Source organism: Myxocyprinus asiaticus, chromosome 26, assembly GCF_019703515.2.
Source record: "Myxocyprinus asiaticus isolate MX2 ecotype Aquarium Trade chromosome 26, UBuf_Myxa_2, whole genome shotgun sequence".
Lineage (NCBI taxonomy): Eukaryota > Metazoa > Chordata > Actinopteri > Cypriniformes > Catostomidae > Myxocyprinus > Myxocyprinus asiaticus.
In genome coordinates this window covers 10,471,471-10,491,495 of record NC_059369.1, presented here as the reverse complement: position 1 = coordinate 10,491,495, position 20,025 = coordinate 10,471,471, and the positions used below count along the sequence as shown (strand labels likewise).

The 20,025-nt window shown below is 39.2% G+C and overlaps 1 protein-coding gene across 2 annotated transcripts in view; it reads left to right on the top strand.

Moving 5' to 3' along the window:
- Positions 1–20,025, top strand: part of cntn5 (contactin 5) — a 427,194-nt gene that overhangs the window by 350,665 nt on the left and 56,504 nt on the right. For both annotated transcript variants that reach the window (XM_051656265.1, XM_051656264.1), the window contains exon 12: positions 11,853–11,997. In XM_051656265.1, coding sequence (XP_051512225.1) covers positions 11,853–11,997 — 145 coding nt within the window. The remainder of the gene's footprint in view (positions 1–11,852; positions 11,998–20,025) is intronic.

Below are 20,025 nucleotides of genomic sequence, written 5' to 3'. Positions count from 1 at the left end.
TGAACGGTGTTGGAACACTGTTTGTGGAGTGGGTGAGGGTGTGTTTGCAAATGACAGGTTTCTTGTGGATTAAACTTAAACCTCCATTGAACACGGAATCTAAATTAAAACCTGTCTTTTACATTGGTAACATGTAAACATCAGCGGCTAAAATTATTTAAGAATGTCAAAATCTGTTAATATAGCTTAACTTGAATATTAAACATGACTATATATCAGTAAACAGCTGGACAACAATGAAATGGTTCAGTCCTACCTTGGCTGAAAGCTTTTCAATAGTCAGAAATTATTTTTATTTTTTTTTGACAGGAAAAAGCAAAAAAAAAAAAAAAAACAGCATTGTCTGATTAGAGAGAACATTGAGATTTTATTGCCAAAACAGAAAAAAAAACTAAACATTGTAACCTAAGTCAAATCAAGTCCAATAATTTTTATTTGTATTTTTTCTTTTTTTTTTTTTTTTTTTATGTGTGTGTGTGTGTGAGATCTTCCCAATACACATTGTTCCAAAGCAGCTTTACAGAAAATCAGTTGTAATGTCTGTAACATCTCAAAAACATAAATAACCAACAGTCCTGGAAACGTAATAAACATAAAAATAATTATGTTTAATAAATTCTATAGCTTGGTATTATTTAAACATTTCATTACCTAGTCTCTCTGTGCTCATATGAGAACATACATTTTTAGGGAAACTATTTACTCTAATTTTGTTTAATGTTCTGCTTGAAAAGTGTGCTTGTCTCTTGTGATTGGTTTGATGTTTTGTTCTCAAATGTAAAGGAAATCAAGCATTTTTAAGTTCATCTTAAGCGTCCAAATTCTTTTTGGGGCCTCTGTATATATATTATTATTTTATATTATATTACATTGCTCTCTGTGTCTTAATAAAATACTTCTCGCATAATAAAATACTTTCAACTTAAATCAACATTTTACATCCATTTATTTATTCTTGACTTACAGTCAGCTAATCTCAAATGCACACAGACACACACACACACACACACACACACACACACACACACACACACACACACACACACACACACACACAGATATATTTACTGTATATATGTGTGTGTGTGTGTGTGTGTGTGTATGTATATATATATTTTTTATTTTTATTTTTTTATTTTTTTGTGTGTGTGTGTCACAGTCTCTCACTTCTTGTTGGCACATGGGCGCCCTTCTAAACATCATTAAATCCTTCTTCATAACATTTCCCACGAGCTGTGAGTCACTGAATATTCCCCCTCACTGGTCCATTTCCCTTTGGCTGCAAAGTGCTTGTTTATTTCTTGGGAGTGACAGTCAGAGAGAATGCTTTTTTGCCTGAATTTGTGACAAATCCCCTAGTTACTCAGCGCCTATGGGGAGAGCTGTCATCCGTGACTTAGTCCATTCTGTGTTGTAAAGGCGAGCACATAGTGCAGTGACATATTACATAGCTAACAGCAGCCCTTATTCAGATGAGTCCCGGCATGGGCCACAATTCATGGTGCTGCTGAGCTGTTAGTACCCTTCAGGACAGCAGAATGGGCATCCCCCAATGAAGCAGTAGGGGGTCGTAAAGAATTAATGAATAGGGTACAAAACAGGGCCTGAAACCCTTGCGAAATTAAAAATAAGGAGGTTAAACTAAATATTACTGTATATAAGTTGTTTTATCTTCGTGCGACCCCGTGTCCTTATGCACGTACATTATGTTTTGTCTTTGCTTTATGCTATGCATAGTTTAACTAAATTTAAACTGACTGACCTCAGTTCAGGACTCTCGGGCTGTCATTAAAGGGTTAAAATTTAGACGCACCGAGTGATGTGACAAAACAACATGGTGCCGATCACAGTGGAGTTTGTCTTTGGGAGAAACTCCAACAAAACTACACTGGGTAAGAAGTTTTTACATTGAAACCTGTTCGAGTCAAAATAATAGAGTGTCTAGTTTCATCCAATATTTTATTTATTATTTTATTATTTTTTTCTTTATTTCATTGATTTATCGTGAAATGGCGCGCTGTTAAACACAACGACCTCTGATGTGGACTAAAGGGATATTTTTCACCCCTGTGCAAATAGTGACAGATATTATTTGCAACCATATTTAAATACTAACATACAGTATGTGCATCACTGCAGTGTGTTTGTTGTGTTTATTTAGAGTCCCACAGACACACAACATTAACCCCTACCCCTAAACCTAACCTAAACCTTACCTTAGAAAAAATAACCTTGGTTTTACTACAGTAACCATAGTTTCATCATGGTATTTTGTTGTAAATTTACAGTAACCACAAAATTAACCATGGTTACTATATTAACAACATGTTACTGTATTAACATCATGGTTAATTGCATTAAAACTATGTTTCTGCCAAAAAAAAAAAAAAAAACATGGTTCCCTATCTGTCACTCACTCGACGTTGGTGTCGATGTAGTGACACTAGGGGTCACTCTTGGGAGCCCGAGACACCTCTGGTCTTTGATAAAAGGCTAATGAAAATTGGCGAGTGGTATTTGCATGCCACTCCCCCGAACATACGGGTATAAAAGGAGCTGGTATGCAACCACTCATTCAGATTTTCTCTTCGGAGCCGAACGGTCATGCTCATTGAGCTGAATACTACTGTTCATTCACCTCTGCTGGATCTGAAGGCGCATTTCGGCGGCTTCTCCCTCCTCTGCACTGGTGCACTGCAGAGAAAGCCCCTGGGCGCTTCGGCAGAAAAACTAGAGAGTATTTTTTCTGAAAGAGCATTTTTCCCCTCTAAAAGAGTATATATTTCTCTAAAAGAGTGCACACACGGAACGTCTTTTTAAATACGCGTCTTTTTAAAGATGCTTTTCCGATTGTGTGTTATTCCTGGTTGTGCTCGTTATCTCTCGTGTCTGGGCACTGCTCACACGGAGACAGCGTTCGTGGATGGTCATGTTCTCATTGTGAGAATATGTCCATGGCAACGTTGCGGTCGTGGCTTGCCTTTGTAAGAAAGCGAGCCACCCCAGAGGCTCCCGCCTCGGTCCTTTTACCCACGGGTTTGAGGCCAGCGCGGCTAGCACTGGGGGCGATTTGGGGACCCCAATGGGACCGCCTCCGCCGGGTATCCCCCCGCGGACCTCCCATTCCCCAGCACGCTCGTCTGCCCCGATCGGTCTTCCGGATGAGTCCGCCGGCTCGTCTCACGGTGAGTTCGACCTCTTATTCGGAGCCCGCGAAAGTGATGAGCTCTCGAGCGCAGCATCGGAGAGCGGGCTCGTCCAGTCGGAAGCGTCAGCTGGGCTCCTCCCTTTGGGGTCGATCGCCCAGTCACAGGCTGACGTGGAGATGACGACATGCTTTCCCGGGCAGCCGCGAGCGTCGGATAGAGAGGATTTCACCGCTCTTCCCTGAACCCTCGCGGCTTGGTGATTGGTTCCTGGGCTCGCGGCGCCGCTCGAAGCCACGCCCCGCCCACGTTCCTTTCTTCCCGGAAGTGCATGAAGAGCTGACAAGGTCGCGGGAGGCACTTTTTACTGCCCGGTCCCGATCTTTTTAGCTTCCCCGCTCTCACTACCCTCGATGGTGGGGCGGCCAAGGGTTATTCAGCAATCCCCTGGTGGATAAAGGCACTCGCGGTGCACCTATGCCCGCAGAGCGCCACCACCAAAGCCCCCGTCCAAGGCCTGTAGGTTTACGTCGTCTCTGACGGCCAAGGCTGATTGGTTCGCGGCGGTAGACCTGAAGGATGTGTACTTTCATGTCTCAATCCTTCCTCGACACAGACCCTTCCTGCGGTTCGCATTCGAGGGTCAGGCGTATCAGTACAAAGTCCTCCCTTTCGGCCTGTCCCTGTCACCTTGCGTCTTTACGAAGATCGCAGAGGCTGCCCTTGCCCCGTTAAGGGAGGTGGGCATTCGCATTCTCAACTATCTCGACGACTGGCTAATCCTAGCTCACTCTTGAGACATGTTGTGCGCACACAGGGACCTGGTGCTCTCACACCTCAGCCGACTAGGGCTTCGGGTCAACTGGGAAAAGAGCAAGCTCCTCCCGGTTCAGAGTTGGACTCAGTCTCCTTGACGGCATGCCTTATGAACGATCGCACCCAGTCGATGCTGGCCTGTTTGAAGGCGTTCAAACAGAAAACAGCAGTTCCATTGAAACTTTTTCAGAGGCTCCTTGGGCATATGGCATCCTCGGCGGTGGCCACCCTGCTCTGGTTGATGCATATGAGGCCGCTTTAGCACTGGCTCCAGACTCGAGTCCCGAGACGGGCATGGTGCCACGGGACACCGCGTGGCCATTACGTCGGTCTGTCACCGTCTTTTCAGCCCTTGGACCGACCTCTCGTTTTTACGAGCAGGTGTTCCTCTAGAACTGGTCCCCAGGCGTGTCGTGGTCACGACAGACGCCTCCAAAATGGGCTGGGGCGCCATTTGCAACGGGCACGCAGCCACCGGCCTCTGGACGGGTCCGTGGCTGTGTTGGCACATCAACTGCCTCGAGTTGTTGGCAATTCTGCTCGCCCTGCGGAGGTTTCGGCCGTTGATTCAGGGCAAGCACGTGTTAGTTCAGACAGACAACACGACAATGGTGGCATATGTCAACCGCCAAGGTGGTTTGCGCTCTCGTTGTATGTCACAACTTGCCCGCCGTCTCCTCCTCTGGAGTCAGCAGCACCTCAAGTCGCTGCAAGCCACTCACATCCCGGGCAACCTCAACACTATGGCGGACGTGCCGTCACAACAGGTTACCCTCAGGGGAGAGTGGAGACTCCACCTTCAGGTGGACCAGCTGATTTGGAGTCGATTCGACAGGCACAGGTGCACCTGTTCGCCTCCCAAGAATCCTCCCCACTGCCCATTCTGGTACGCCCTCACCGAGGCCTCCCTCAGCATAGACATGCTGGCACACAGCTGGCCCCCTGGCATTCGCAAATATGCATTTTCCCCCAGTGAGCCTGCTTGCACAGACCCTGTGCAAGGTCAGGGAGGACGAGTAGAAAGTCGTCCTGGTAAGCACCCTACTGGCCCGCCCAGACGTTGTGCTCGTACCTCACGCTCCTCGCGACAGCTCCCCCTGGCAAAATTCCCATGAGGAAGGACCTTCTTTCTCAGGGAAGGGGCACCATCCGGCACCCGTGCCCAGACCTCTGGAATCTCCATGTCTGGCCCCTGGACAGGGCGCGGAAGACCTAAGCTGTCTCCCACCTGCGATGGTAGACACGATCACTCAGGCTAGGGCTCCCTCTACAAGGTGCCTGTATGCCTTTTAGAGGCCTCTGTTCGCTAAGTGGTGTTCTTCCCATTGGGAAGACCCCCAGAGATGCGCAGTCAGATCAGTGCTTTCCTTCCTGCAGGAGAGGTTGGAAGGGAGTCTGTCCCCTTCCACCTTGAAGGTGTACATTGCTGCCATAGCAGCACACCACGACACAGTCGACGGTAAGTCCTTAGGGAAGCATGATCTGATCATCAGGTTCCTAAGAGGTGCCAGGAGGCTGAATCCCTCCAGGCCGTGTCTCATTCCCTCAGCGGACCTCTGTAGTTCTTCAGGGTCTACAGCCCTGTCGTCGCTGTGTCCGGTGCGTGCTTTACGCATCTATTTGGATCACACGCAGAGCTTTAGAATCTCTGAGCAGCTCTTTGTCTGCTTTTGGTGCACAGCAGAAAGGAAGCGCTGTCTCCAAGCGGAGGATCGCCCACTGGCTCGTTGATGCCATAACTATGGCATATCTCGCCCAAAACATGCCGCCCCCGGTAGGGCTACGAGCCCATTCTACCCGTGGTGTAGCGGCTTCTTGGGCCTTGGCCAGGGGTGCCTCTCTAACAGACATTTGCAAAGCAGCGGGCTGGGCAACACCCAACACCTTTGCAAGGTTCTACAACCACCGGGTGGAACCGGTTTCATCCCAGGTAGTGGCACGCAACAAGCGGATAAGCCCGGTATAGCCGGCCGGGTGTATCGCTTGCACATAGCGCCTTCCACCTCCTTTTGAGCTGAAGACGTGCGCTGTTAATTCCCAGTAGTGTTCACAAAATTTGCTCCCTGGTTGACTTCCTCCGAGCCCTGTGGCAGTCGAGTTTTCGGAGAGACTCGCTGCCGGCCCAGTACACGCGCTAACTAATAGCCCGGTTCTGGGGTAGGTGCTCTGCATGTGGCGGTTCCCTGTAAGGCTAACCCCATGCGATCTAAATCTTCCGCTAATTCGTTTCCCTGCTGGCAAACTGTGTCTTCCTTGGGCAGAGCCCCTCTGCCCCAGTCTCCATGCTTGTAGTAACTCCTCCCCCATTGGGCAGGATCTACCTTGAAGGCTCTCCACATGGTTGGAAAGACCATGTGACATATTCTTCCACTTAAATATCCCCCCCTCTCTTGGGGTGAGGTGTGGTCTCTGCAGTGTCCTCCCCTTGGGAGGGACACCCCCCAACTAGACCTGGCGGCCCAGTCGGATAATCCCCCTTCTTTTTTAGGGAGTGGAAAAAGAGAAGGGGAAAAGAGGCCATGACTGGGTTAAGCCTGTCTCTATCTTTGGGTAGTCGACTTGTCCCCAAAAAGGGCTGTTCGACACTCATAACTGTGTTTGGGGAGGTTACATGTCGACCTGGTGTGCTGGCTATGAGGCACACAGCAAGTCTGCCCACCACACACCGCCAGTTCACGTAACACAGTTCAGCCTTGTGGCATTTTGTATAGGGACCCATAGTGTCATTACATCGACACCAACGTCGAGTGAGTGACAGATAGGGAATGTCATGGTTACTGGTGTAACCTCCGTTCCCTGATGGAGGGAACGAGACGTTGGTCCCTCCTGCCACAACGCTGAACTACCCGCTGAAATGGCCGGACCTTATATCGGCTCCTCAGCGTAAAACCTGAATGAGTGGTTGCATACCAGCTCCTTTTATACCCGTATGTCCAGGCAAGTGGTATGCAAATACCACTCGCCAATTTTCATTGGCCTTTTATCAAAGACCAGAGGTGTCTCGGGCTCCCAAGAGTGACCCCTAGTGTCACTACATCGACACCAACGTCTCATTCCCTCCATCAGGGAACGGAGGTTACACCAGTAACCATGATGTTAATACAATATTATTAATACAATGATGTAATCTACAAACAAGCGATGCCGAGCCGCGGGAACGAGTGCGATCGACGGACCAGGCCTCTGGATCTAACCTTTCTCTGCACTCCTCGACATTCACCGTGACTAAATCACTGCGATTAAATGAACCTTTATATTCATTTTCATCTATTTTTTTAAGTAGTATTAAAGGAAATATTAAGAATGGAAACAGGAAATCGAATGGGGAAAAGAGTGGTACAAAATGCGGATATAAACCGTGGTCGCTAGGACAACAGTATACATTCACACACCGAGCAACACCTATTATTAAGTCTATCATATATTTCTGTGTTTCCACCAGACTATTGGGGTGCAGATAGCTGCACTGTGTGGCAGATGCTATTTACACCAGGATGCAAATAGACACTGCGAATGAAAAATACAAACAGCAGTTGCGCTCGGGTCTCAGGAGGTTAAATTTGATTTGTTTTCTATTAGGTTGTTCACCTGGTTACCAAAAGTTAAGACGTCTAAATATGGTTTAAAACACTAATTTGTGTCATGTTCTTATTTATTATCAATAAATAACAAAATTAAATAAACAGAATTTATTAAATAAAAAAATAAGTTGATTATTATTATTATTATTATTATTATTATTATTGTTATTATTATTATTGCTATTATTACTACCACTACTACTCCTAATAATAATAATAATAATTTATACTTGTTATTAATATTATTAGTAGTAGTTGAAGTAGTAGTACTAATAACATTTTTATTTTTATTAAATATTTTTGATAAACTTATATTTTCAATAAATATTTATTTGGCCATTGTTTTCTTATAGTAAATTTAGTAAAAGGGTTGAATGATTGAGCTTCACAAATGAATTCAACACTATTTTTGTAAATATGTAGTAAATTATTAATTCCCGAGAGTTGCAATTTCAAGATTTATTTATTGTAATAGAGGGAACATCATGCGGTAACAAGATTGCTTGCAAAATGTGGTACACAGCTGATTATTGCATTTTAAAATGTAAATGTAAACATAATTAAAATTAGTTTATGATTTTACTACATTTTATTGAATATTAATTCAATATAATATGTCAAAACTATAACATTTTTATCAAAATTATTATGATTGTTTTTGTTTAAAGTAGAGCTTTAAACAAAAAAGCTTAGGCTTTAAGAAAGTTGCTCATTGGTCCAGGTTCCTTTAGCATGTACCAGAAGATGATGGGTTTCAGGCATACAGGCCCTTTGGCAATTGCTGAGATTAAAATGCCATCTTTGTCAATGTCACCCGTAAAAACATGGTTCAACCTTTGACTAACCACTCCTGAAGAGGCCTGCCAGCGTGTAGCTACAGGCCCCAGAAGGCTCCCGCAGCTCTGCAGACATCATCACTTTTAGCCATATGTGTTTAGCTCTGCTCGCTAGAATACCATCACACGATGACCTCCCCAGCCACTGAAGTACATGCCTGAGAAAAGCCCAGTACTCTTATGCAGACCTTCCACAGATTGAACATTGATATACAGTATTCACTGTCTATTAATTTGGGCTTGCGTAAAATACAACAAAAGGGTATTCACAATGCATTTACTGTAACTTTCAAAATATGATATATTTCAAAGAAAAGATGAATGTTCAAAATGGAATTAATGTTGTAACAGGACCTGCATAGTATTAATGGTGTTTGCTAATGCAAGTAACACTATTAATGTTTCTCATTTGCATGTGTAGAGATTTAAACAAACCCCTAACCTTAGAATCAATCATGCATAACAATAAGATACTAATGATGAACTTGGTGCTTACAACGACACCATTGCCATCATTATTTTCATTTCAGAAACCTGTATCTCGCTGTAGAGCATCACACATTGCCCGTCTCTGAAAACAGACCTGTTAATTCATTAAAAGCTCTCATTTAATCCTCTCATAATGCTGTTGTTGGCTCTGTAGTTCAACAAATTGTACAAATAGGCAAGATAAATTGTGTCACGTGTGAATATTTACAACAGTGTTCACATGTCATCAATAAGCAATTAAATAGTGCTGTCTTAATTACATCTGTTGAGCGAGTGAGTGAATTTTGCATTTGCATGTAACAAATTAGATTTTTATTTCAGATATTTCAGGGCTAGTTGCTGTCAGTAAATGTAAGGTTTTAAAGTCCAATTACACATCACCTAGTTTCAGAATCTACTTAAATTAGGATAATTTTTTGTGAATATTAATATCATTATATTTTTGCATTATCTGATGGCCAAAAAAGTGAACACAATAAAACCACACTGACATACAAATGAAGGTAGATCTTAACCAGTGTTCTCAGGACAAGGTATTCAGTCACATTTTTATTAGGGCAAGATGTCCTAATTAAATTTATTAATAATTATTATTTATTATATTTATTAAATGTTTTATTAATTTATCTATAACAATATTTGGTTAACACTTTATATTAATGTTCCCTTTAAGGATTTAAGGGCTTCATTATTGACAAATAAGACAATTGCAAATGCTTTATAAATCATTTATATTCTGTTAAAGCAACATGCATAAAAAGGGCAACTTTCATCCAATACTTATTTAGCTAGTTAGCTATTTTAACTTACATGTTATAAATGCTTAATTAATTCTCTTATTCACTATAATTGTTATAAACTAAATACTTATATTAATCAAAAACATAAAATGCCCTGATTCATGATTAGTCACAATGTAGCAAAATAGACTGTTGTAGAGTGATTAAAAGGAGGCTTTATTTATTTATTTTTTATTTTATTTCAGTCCCCTTTGTGTTTCTATTAATTACTGTAATGTTTCGACTTGTAACTTGTGTTGTAACTTTCCTTGTCGTGTTGATTTCAAAAGAAGGGCGCTACTCAGAGTGCTGTCCCAACTTGCCAAGTCTTAGTTACCTAAAGTCCAATGCAAAAACACTTTTAAGGTCTTCATGCTCATTCACAGCATATACTGTATCATATAATAAAGCCTGATTACCATTAAACTATACTGAACTTTTATGTACAGTTTTCTAATGTTGGCAACCCCTTAATAAATGCTTCACATATGTTTACTTTACATTAAGGTACATTTTTAAGGTTGCTAATGTTGAATACATATTATTAAGCATTTATAACATGAGGTAAATAGCTCGCTATTAGGCAGGTATTGCATGAAATTACCCTTTATATGCATGTTGTGATAAATGGATATCAATGATTTATAATACATGTGTAAATTAAATATTAGCTATTAATGAACCCCTTTATAATTCATTATCAAAGTGAACATTAATATAAAGTGCTACCAATATTTGTTGCCCAAAACGATGGTTTGATATTTGTGCAGTGGCGATTTCTCAGGGCCAGCAAAGCCTTCTCTGCTGGCGTAACATGTCAAATAAATAAATATTTTTTCATCCTTTCATTCTCGTTGACCTTTTTGCCTATGTATTTTCCATTGCTTCCACTCCTAATTAATCTACAAACGAATAGCAAAAAAAAACAAAAAAAATTATCTAGTCAGATTTTATTCCTCGATGCTTACAAGCAAAGTGTGACAACTGTTTCACAAATCGCATGCCTGAAGCCATGCTCATTAGCCGAAGCAGCACGAGTTTGAGCTCCACCCCATCAAACCTTCAGACTTCCACAGAATCCCTCAACAGTGTAAGTGAATGAGCATCTAAAGTCAGATTGTCAGATTCATCAGCCAATCAGATTGATTTATTTGTTCTTGGTGGGTGTGGTCCCGGCCGAGGCCTTCTAGCTGGCCTTGAGTGATGCAATCACGCTTTAAGTGATGTATGTAATTTAAAAGCGAAGAGCACGAGATCTTGCTGACGAGTCGGCTGTCATCACCATTGAGAAAGAGATCCTTATGGATTTAAAAACCTGAGATGTTCTGTATGATCGTGCAATTGATTAATGAAACAGGAAAGGAGGACTGATTTTCACTTCGAGCAAATTAGTAAGTGCGTTTTGCATTGTTATAGCAACATCAGGAGTTTAAAGTGTAAATTAGGCTGTTGGAGCATTCAGTGTCGGATCAAGTTTTGAAAAGCAACCGTGTACCCTGACGAAACAGAATTTATTGCAAAAAATATAAATTGCAAATATTATTAGAGAGTTTTTCTTAGTATTAGACCTCCTTGGTTCTGGCTTTCGTGCGTAGACGTGTTTTTAAAATGTCAATTGGTATTATTAGTTGACTGCCACATAATGTATGATAGGCATTCAGCGTCTAATTCATTGTGAAACTGTGTTTTCTTAATGGCATGAATCACACTGAAGGCCTAGATTTAAAATGCACGGGCCACGGCTGTATTTGTGTATGTTGCATTTTTACATTTAAGCTGTTTCATGAATTGTTTTGTGTTTCATAATTGTTGCACTGTTTAAATGTTGCAGAATATGATGTGACAACTTACCCCATATTGTCACTAAGGGTCAGTGTGTGTTAAATGAATTGAAGCTATTGACATTTTCAATGTTATTGCCCAGGGTAAACAAATAATTTTTCTTAGCTAAGACTATAAGGTGTGTGTCAATTTACTTTCAAAAGTAAACCCCAAGAAACCTACCCCAACTTGCTTTTGTATCCTTGTATTATGGTCTTATTAGGTGGCACCATGTTTGTGATTTATAAACAACATTAAAGCCAAGAAATATTCACAGGAGTAAAAAGTGTGACAACAACCCCTGGCCTCCCCTACTTGCAGTGCAGTTTGTCAGCATGTATTCTGGTCTCTAAAAATGGCACAATGTTTGTGTTTTATGAACAGCATCAGCTCCCATGTTCAGCAGCAACACTGTCCGTCTCATCGCCACTGTGGGTAAAGACATCTCCCTGGAGTGCCGGCCGCGTGCGTCACCCAAAGCCAGGATCTCATGGAGGAAAAACGAGCGGAGAGTCCCGCCCAGCCGAAGGTGATTTTCACTCCTTGACCTTACATGTTTTGCCTGAAAGTGAGATCATTATCAGTATTCTGGATGGTGCAGTGGCAGCCCACTCCTAAGGGTCCATGTTTTTAATTGATTCTAATTAAATATTCTCATAAACACGCATACATTTACATGAATCTGTGTGCAAGGGGGCTTTAATCAATGTTCTTGTCCAATGATTACCGGTCTCATGCTGGGTTCAGCATGGTTGTGATGCTATGTGATGACAGGTTTGTTTGCACTCTCAGAGCTATCAGCATGTTTGCTCTGCAAGGTTGTGTTGAGATTGACGCCCTGTTCATTTCTTATATGTGTGGGAAAAATTTTAGCGTAGCTGTGAGGTTGATCGGATGTCCTAGGTGGTTGCTAGGGCATTGTTAGGTGGTTGCTATGTGGTTTAAGTAGTTGCTAGGTAGTTATTTACTGACCCAAGTCAAATTTCTAATAATAATCAAACAATTTGTCCTCCATATAATTTAGGCCATTAGACTGAAGGCTGTTTACAATTTCCAAGCAATACAGCAACTGCATTAGCCTAATGACCCCCTAAAAACCCTGTGGTATTTAGAGTTGGAACTTTTTGCCTGCACCACCAAAACGTCACCGTAGGTACATATTTTAAATGTCCGTGCCAAGGTTAAACTATGGTATTTGTAGTAAAACCATTAGAAACACAAAGTTATGATTTTCTTACCATTGTTTTTCTTTTCCCATATTATTGCTGTGTTTTCATGTTACTATTGTATGTTTACTATGATTATCATGGTTAAAGGGATAGTTCACCCAAAAATGAAAATTCTCTCATTATTTTCTCACCCTCATGATATCCCTGGTGTGTATGACTTTCTTCACCAGAACACATTTGAAGAAAAATAGAAATATATCTCAGTTCAGTAGGTCCTCAAAATGCAAGACCGCTTGGACTCCACCCTCTCGTGAAGCTTAGAGGAAGTGATGATTTAGAGTTAAAAAGTACTTAAATATTGAACTCTTATCGATCGTGTCGCTTTAGAAGACATTAATTTAACCGCTGTCATTTGGATGACGTTTATGTCTGATGACTGTCTATGATTTTTGGAGCTTCAAAAGAGAAATCTCCATTCACTTGCATTTTAAGGACCTACTGAGATTATATATTTTTCTGTTTTTCTTCAAATATGTTCTATTGAAGAAAGAAAGTCATACACACCTGGGAGGTCATGAGGGTGAGTAAATAATGAGAGAATTTTCATTTTTGGGTGAACTATCCCTTCAAAATATGGCTACTGTAGTAAAACCATGGTAAATTTATTGCAAGGGTATGCAAAACAATTGCAATGGAATGCAAACTATTGTGAAGGCATGCAAAACTATTTCAGATAAAAATTCCTGCCCTGTCCCCTAGAGGGCTCCTTAGTATTTAACTCATGTTAGAGGTGGAAAAATATCTATACAATATAGTGAAATGTAAAAAAAAAAAAAAAAAATTGTGACTGTAAATTTATTTTTTGTCTTTTACATGTTGTATATTGTTGATAAGTGGTTAGGTTTAGGGGTGGGGCTGGGTTAGGTGACCTAAAATATGGAGATGATAGTATAATGTAGCTAACTTCACTAATATGTGACCTGTTCCATCATTTTGAGTCACGCTGACCAAGAATCACATTTTGAGTTTTATGCACTATCCCATGGGTCGGCAAACTGTTTGACATGAAGTGCCATTGTTTATTTTCCTGGTCAATGGCTGTGTTTAATTTTTGAACAGCATCTTTGAGCTTTGGAAAGGTGCTATACACAAACATATTATCATTATTATTATTATTAATCATATTGATCTACTGACACACAAATCATAGCTAGTATTAAAATTGATCGATAGCTTTTTGATATCATCCGCTTCAAGTTTGGTGAACTCTCAACTCTCAAACCTCCGTATGACGAGAGGACACAGGACCAATATATTATCGAAACATCACACGCTGACCTCTTTTCTCAGTACAACGAATAGTATTTCAAAGCTGCATGTTTTATTGTTGCAAGAAAGTGAGTAGACAATATATTTTAACATTTAGAATATAAAATATCTTTGTTATATTTCATGTTTCATTTACTTGCACCAGAAGCCTCCCGCATGACATCATATACTGGTCCATTGCGTTTTCTGAAAAAAAGTTTGCATTCTCAAAGCCTAGTTTGACCACCCCTTAAGACGTAGCACTGTGCCTAGCAAATGTTATTAATTTGCTCTTTTCTACAGTTTATTTTTTTCAAGCTACCTAACTATGGACATTGGGTAACTCTGCTGAGGTAAATGTAGGCAACCATTAGGTGTTGATATAATCTATGTCTTTCCATGCTTGAAACACTGATTACATCAACGATGATCATTTCAGCCAATTGCATTGTGTTTCAACATACCATCTGATGTTCATTCATGCGCTGTATTTTCTTGCTATAATTTGTAGTAAAGTGGAGGGCTGATTGAAGGAGAGACACTGTATGCAGCGTTCCCGTTAGAACAGCAGCTGAAGCAATTTGACAAACTGCAATAAAAAGCACAAAAACATTTATTGACATAATTTGAAAGCTGAGGCTTTGTTTAATCAAAACCAATAGAAAACCCGAAATAGTCAAAAATCCAGTTTCATGGTTTACCAAAAACGTTGGACTTCAGGCTAAGTTTGACAGCGCGTGTCACATATAAGTATAATAACATTGTAACAGTTAAGGAGGAAGCTGGGACCGGGTTGACAAAACACACAGACATTTATTGTTGAAGACTTTTCAGCGTTCCAAAATAAGACTTTTCAGCCGTACATTCAACATATGCGCTGCTTTTCAGCACCCGCACTTCTGACACGCAGACCTACACAGACAGCTTCACGCATCTCTCTCTCCCGTCTCCCGCTGTCTCTTCTCCTTAAGTGCTCCTGCATCCCCTCGCTGGAACGCGAGGCCGGTGTGGCGCGCAGGTGGAAGTCATTCGCCACTTATCTTCCCGGCCTCGCTCTGCCCAGACGCCACCTTGCTCACCACAAACATATTGTAGTTAAACAAACATTAATAACAGTACATTGCCGAGCATGTGATGGAATAGTACAAACTGTGTTTAGAACGTCATGACCGTGACGTTTTCAGAATGCAGGCAAAAAGTTGCTATGGTGATACCTCGCTTATGAGACTGCCATGATTGTTTTTACAACAGCTGTCAATGGCTTTGAATGCAGCTCAACCAATCAAAATTTAGAAATGTAAAACTATCTGTTAAAAAATAAATAAAAATGTATAAAACAGTTACCTTTTATGTAGAATTCAACTGTTTGTGACATACTGTTTAAGCTATTATATAAAGTGGTTGATGCAATACAGTATATGTTTGCTTATGAGCATGCAAACCAATCATTTCAGTTGGTTTCTGTCTTTGCTAAGCCAACCTTCACTTGCACTTCACATGATGTGCACTTGTTTGCTGAATTTCAATGCGCCGTTTATTGTATTCATCACGTTCATCCTGGAAATTGCAGTTTTGTCCTTTTGATACTTGTTGGTTTCAGTTAGGATTTAAAAGGAAAATGCATTAAAATGTAGACATTAGAGTAGACAGCAGGCTTAAATACAACTGCTCTAAAGTGAGTTATTTTATGTTTCATTCATGTATCATTTTAAATGAGCACAAGGAATATGAGCGCTAGCTGGTGCACAAATGGTGCACTTGATGGAGAAGATGTGTCAATCATCATGAGTGACAGATCTGAAATTATCTCCCCCGGTCCAGCGCTGTCTGCCACAAATGAAAGAGCTGCTGTTTATTAACTGAGATTCACAGCCAAATATATGCCAAGATGTGCTAGGAATGGCAAGGGCCATTATCTGAACGAACAAATGTTATCAGTAGTGGTGTCTTAAACATCTGACTAATCACAAGCCAGGTATTCAAAGTGATTGTTTCATCTTGTTTTTACATTTTCCTATTGTACTTACAGGTTCTTTTAAAACTGTAATCGATATGCATGTTAAAGGTCGTGACTGACATTTGCACTGCATAATTTTGCACAAAATCCTAACTTTTACATGATCGCTCTGATTTCTATAACCAGATGCAAATTCATGAACGATCTTAAGCCATTTTAGTACCTTTTATTAAGCAATTTAGTCATGCTCAGGTAAAAACAAGGTCACCAAGACCTAACTCTGTTTCTCTCCATTCATCCGCCATGAAACATTAATATACTGCCTCGCTTATCATGAAGAAGTGTGCCTGATGCAAGAAGTTCTCAACTTTGGCGTCGCAACCCAAGTAAGAGATTTACTGCTGCAACTTGTCAAAGTACGGTATTGAGGACTCTTCACACAGGATGTGTCCTGGCAATTCCATCTGCGCAATTTTTTTATGGTTTACACCTGCATAAGACAGTTGTCTTTGGCCACGTCTTTCTGTTTTCTTCAGTGTCTGACACCATGTGCACAAAAAAGAAATAATTATATAAATATGAATATATAGTTATTAATCCGGAATATATAATTAGTTAGAAATCAGAAAACATAGGTATGAATTAAAATTTATATTTGTAAATACAAATTTATAATTATAAATCCTGAATTTATATTTGTAAATCTGAATATACAGTATAGTTATGAATCCTAAATATATTGTTGGAAGTCTGAATATATAGTTATAAATCCTGAATTCTGTATATATTTGTAAATCTGAATATATAGTTATAAATCGGAATAAATAGTTACAGTATAAATCTAAAATTTATATTTATAAATCTGAATATATAGTTATAAATACTGTATAGACAGTCATAGATCTGAATACATACTTATAAATGCAACTGCTGTATATAGTTGTAAATCTGAATATATTGTTGCAAGTATGAATGTATAGTTGTAAATCACCATATTTTGTTATAAATCCTGAATTTATATTTGTAAATCCAAATATTTAGTTGTAAATCCTGAATATATTGTAGAAAGTCTGAATGTATAGTTGTAAATCCTGAATATATATTTGTAACCTGAATATATAGTTAAAAATCCTTAATATATAGTCATAAATATATAGTTGTAAATCGGAATCTATATTTATAAATCCTGAATTTATAGTTATAAATCTGAATATATAGTCATAAATCCTGACAGACATAGATCTAAACATATATGTGTAACCTGGATATACTGTATAGTTATAAATCCCTAATATATAGTTATCAATATATAGTTGTGAATCTGAATATATAGTTGTAAATCCAAATGTCTAGTTGTAAATCCGAATAAATAGTTATAAATCCTGAATTTATAGTGATAAATCTAAATATATTGTTATAGATCCTGAACAGACAGTTATAGATCTGAATATATAGTTGTAAATCCTATATATATATATATATATATATATATATATATATATATATATATTATTATTATTATGTTCAATCATATTTAATTTAAACTATATATATATATATATATATATATATATAGATGTGTGTGTGTGTGTGATTCTGAATATATAGTAATACATCTGAATATATTCATATAAATCCTGAATATATCTTTCTGAATATTTTTTTATTTTATTTTTTTTACCAGAAAACAAAAATAGGCTATTCTATACAAAGTTTGTACAATAACTTTATTCTGTTATGTGGGTGAGGCGAGACTTTTGGAAGCTTTAAAATGGGTTGAACATCAAAAAATGTTGAGAACCCCTGCCCTACACTCATACATAAACAGACATATAAACTTGCACACGCACACACCTTAACTAACAAGTACTACAGACCCTGAGTCCCCAATTCACCACATATTTATCACAGGCCATGCGAGGTCACAAGTGGACATTGCAAAATTCTTTACTGGCTTTTCTGCTGACAGTGGTGCTGCTGCAAAGCAGGCAATTTATTCTGAGAAATAACCACTGGGATTTGCGCTCTTTTTAAATTGTCCTGCGAAATGGCTTTGCCAGCTCCAGACCAGCCACAACGCACAACTGCACATGCACGTGGACCTGGGATCGTACCGCAAAGCGACACTAAAAACGTCCACACACAGCACAAAGCTGACTCTCACCTTGACACCCCGCCTCACTTGCTGCTGCTTATCAAGCCATAGTTCCATTCTCTCAAATCAATAATTCACAAGTAATGGTGTAACTAGCATTCATATGCTTTTTGCCCTTCCAACGGCGACATACCCCTCAGTAAAATATATAGTTTACTCAGAACAAAGTGTTCTTGAGGTCAGAGTCGTGGTTTGTTTCACATTTGAAATGATGTTGTCTGCTGTGTGATAGATGTTTGTTTCTAGACAATGTCTACTGATAGATGGTGGAATTGAACAGCCCAACAATGCGCCGTTCTTTGGGTAACAAGGTGATGGATGGACTGTGAGCTTGCGTGATCTGATATGTTGTGTGGAAAATTTGTCAGAGCCAAGCAATTTATTGTATTTTCTTCTTTTGTGACATGGCAAGGGCAGATATAGCTCTCTCTGCCACTTTGTTTATGACTGAAATGGCATTTTACTGTGTATATGTGAGAGACTGTGAATCTACAGTAAGTAATTCATCTGATTATTATTAATACTATTGCACCACAAAAAACTTTGGGTAACACTTTATAAGAAGCCCATATTTATAATGCATTGTAAAGTCACTATAGTGCATTAGTAATGTCTCATAATACACATTATAATATGTTATAACTTCTCATAAATAATTGGAACCAAAATTATAATACTGTACTTTATACTTACAGTACATATTCATCATTACACCATATAGTATAATGCATTATAATACCAACAACATCCAATTTTATCTGCAGAAGTTATAATATATGTATTTGTAATATATATAATAGGTATGCTTTAAGTAAAGTGACAAAAGCAATGTCTTCTTATAAACATCCAAAATATATGTTTAAGTGTTTATAAGACATTACTCATGCTGGAAATGATATACTGAACATTACACATGCACAAAATACAAATTAACATCCATTCAATATAAATTGAGATATTACGAAAAACACTTGTAAGGTTAAAATATATCAGAAAAAATAAAATATGTATGTTGATCACACAAGTAGCTAATCTTCTTGCGTGTAAACACACACAAGAAAAAAAAATCGAACTGATTCTATACTGACACTATTCAATAAAAATCTTATTTTATAAATAACTTCCATTGAATAAGTTTGACTATATTGTATGTTACAGGTTTATGGCTGTTTATAAGAACATATTGCTTTTGTAACTTTACTTAAAGCAGGCAAAGATCACTTATAATACGATCGTGTCATAAAGCCTTTTGACTGTTTACACTATGCTGCATTTGCATGACAGCACTTATACCTTTAACTTTATTAGCTTCTGCTGTTTAAATTTGGATGTTGCTTGTGTTGTAATACATTATAATCTAAGGTCTAACTATGAATAGGGGAAGCCTTATTATGTGTTAGAACTGTAGATATAATTATTTATGAGAAGTTATAACTTATCATAAGATGTGTTATGATATATTATGAATGCATTATAATGCATGTATAATGCCTTTACAATACATTATAAATATGGGCTTCATAGAAAGTGTTACCAAGCTTTCTTAATCAGTATTTTTTTGTCTTGTTTTCCATTAAAAATATCTAAACATTTTAAAACAATATGCCTTTACTTGTGAAGAAAAAATGCATTAGGCATGTTTTCAAAGAACATAAAAAGTTGATTTGTTGAAGTGTATTTATCTGTGTTACTAAGGTGTTCTGGGTGGTAGCTAGGGCTTTTTTTATTAGGTGGTTGCTAGGTAGACACTTACTGGCCCATCTCATTTTTTTATTTTATTTTTTAAACGCCATGGGCTCTATTTCCGTGGCCATGCTAAGCGTAGCGCTACACGCAAACACGGTGCACTGCGTCTTATTCAATTTTCATAAGAGCACTATTTCTAAGCGCAATTTTCGTGACAGCACAATACGCAAGTGGGCATGGGTGGAAGTGTTTGCGCTGTGGGTGTATGTGCACAAACTGTGG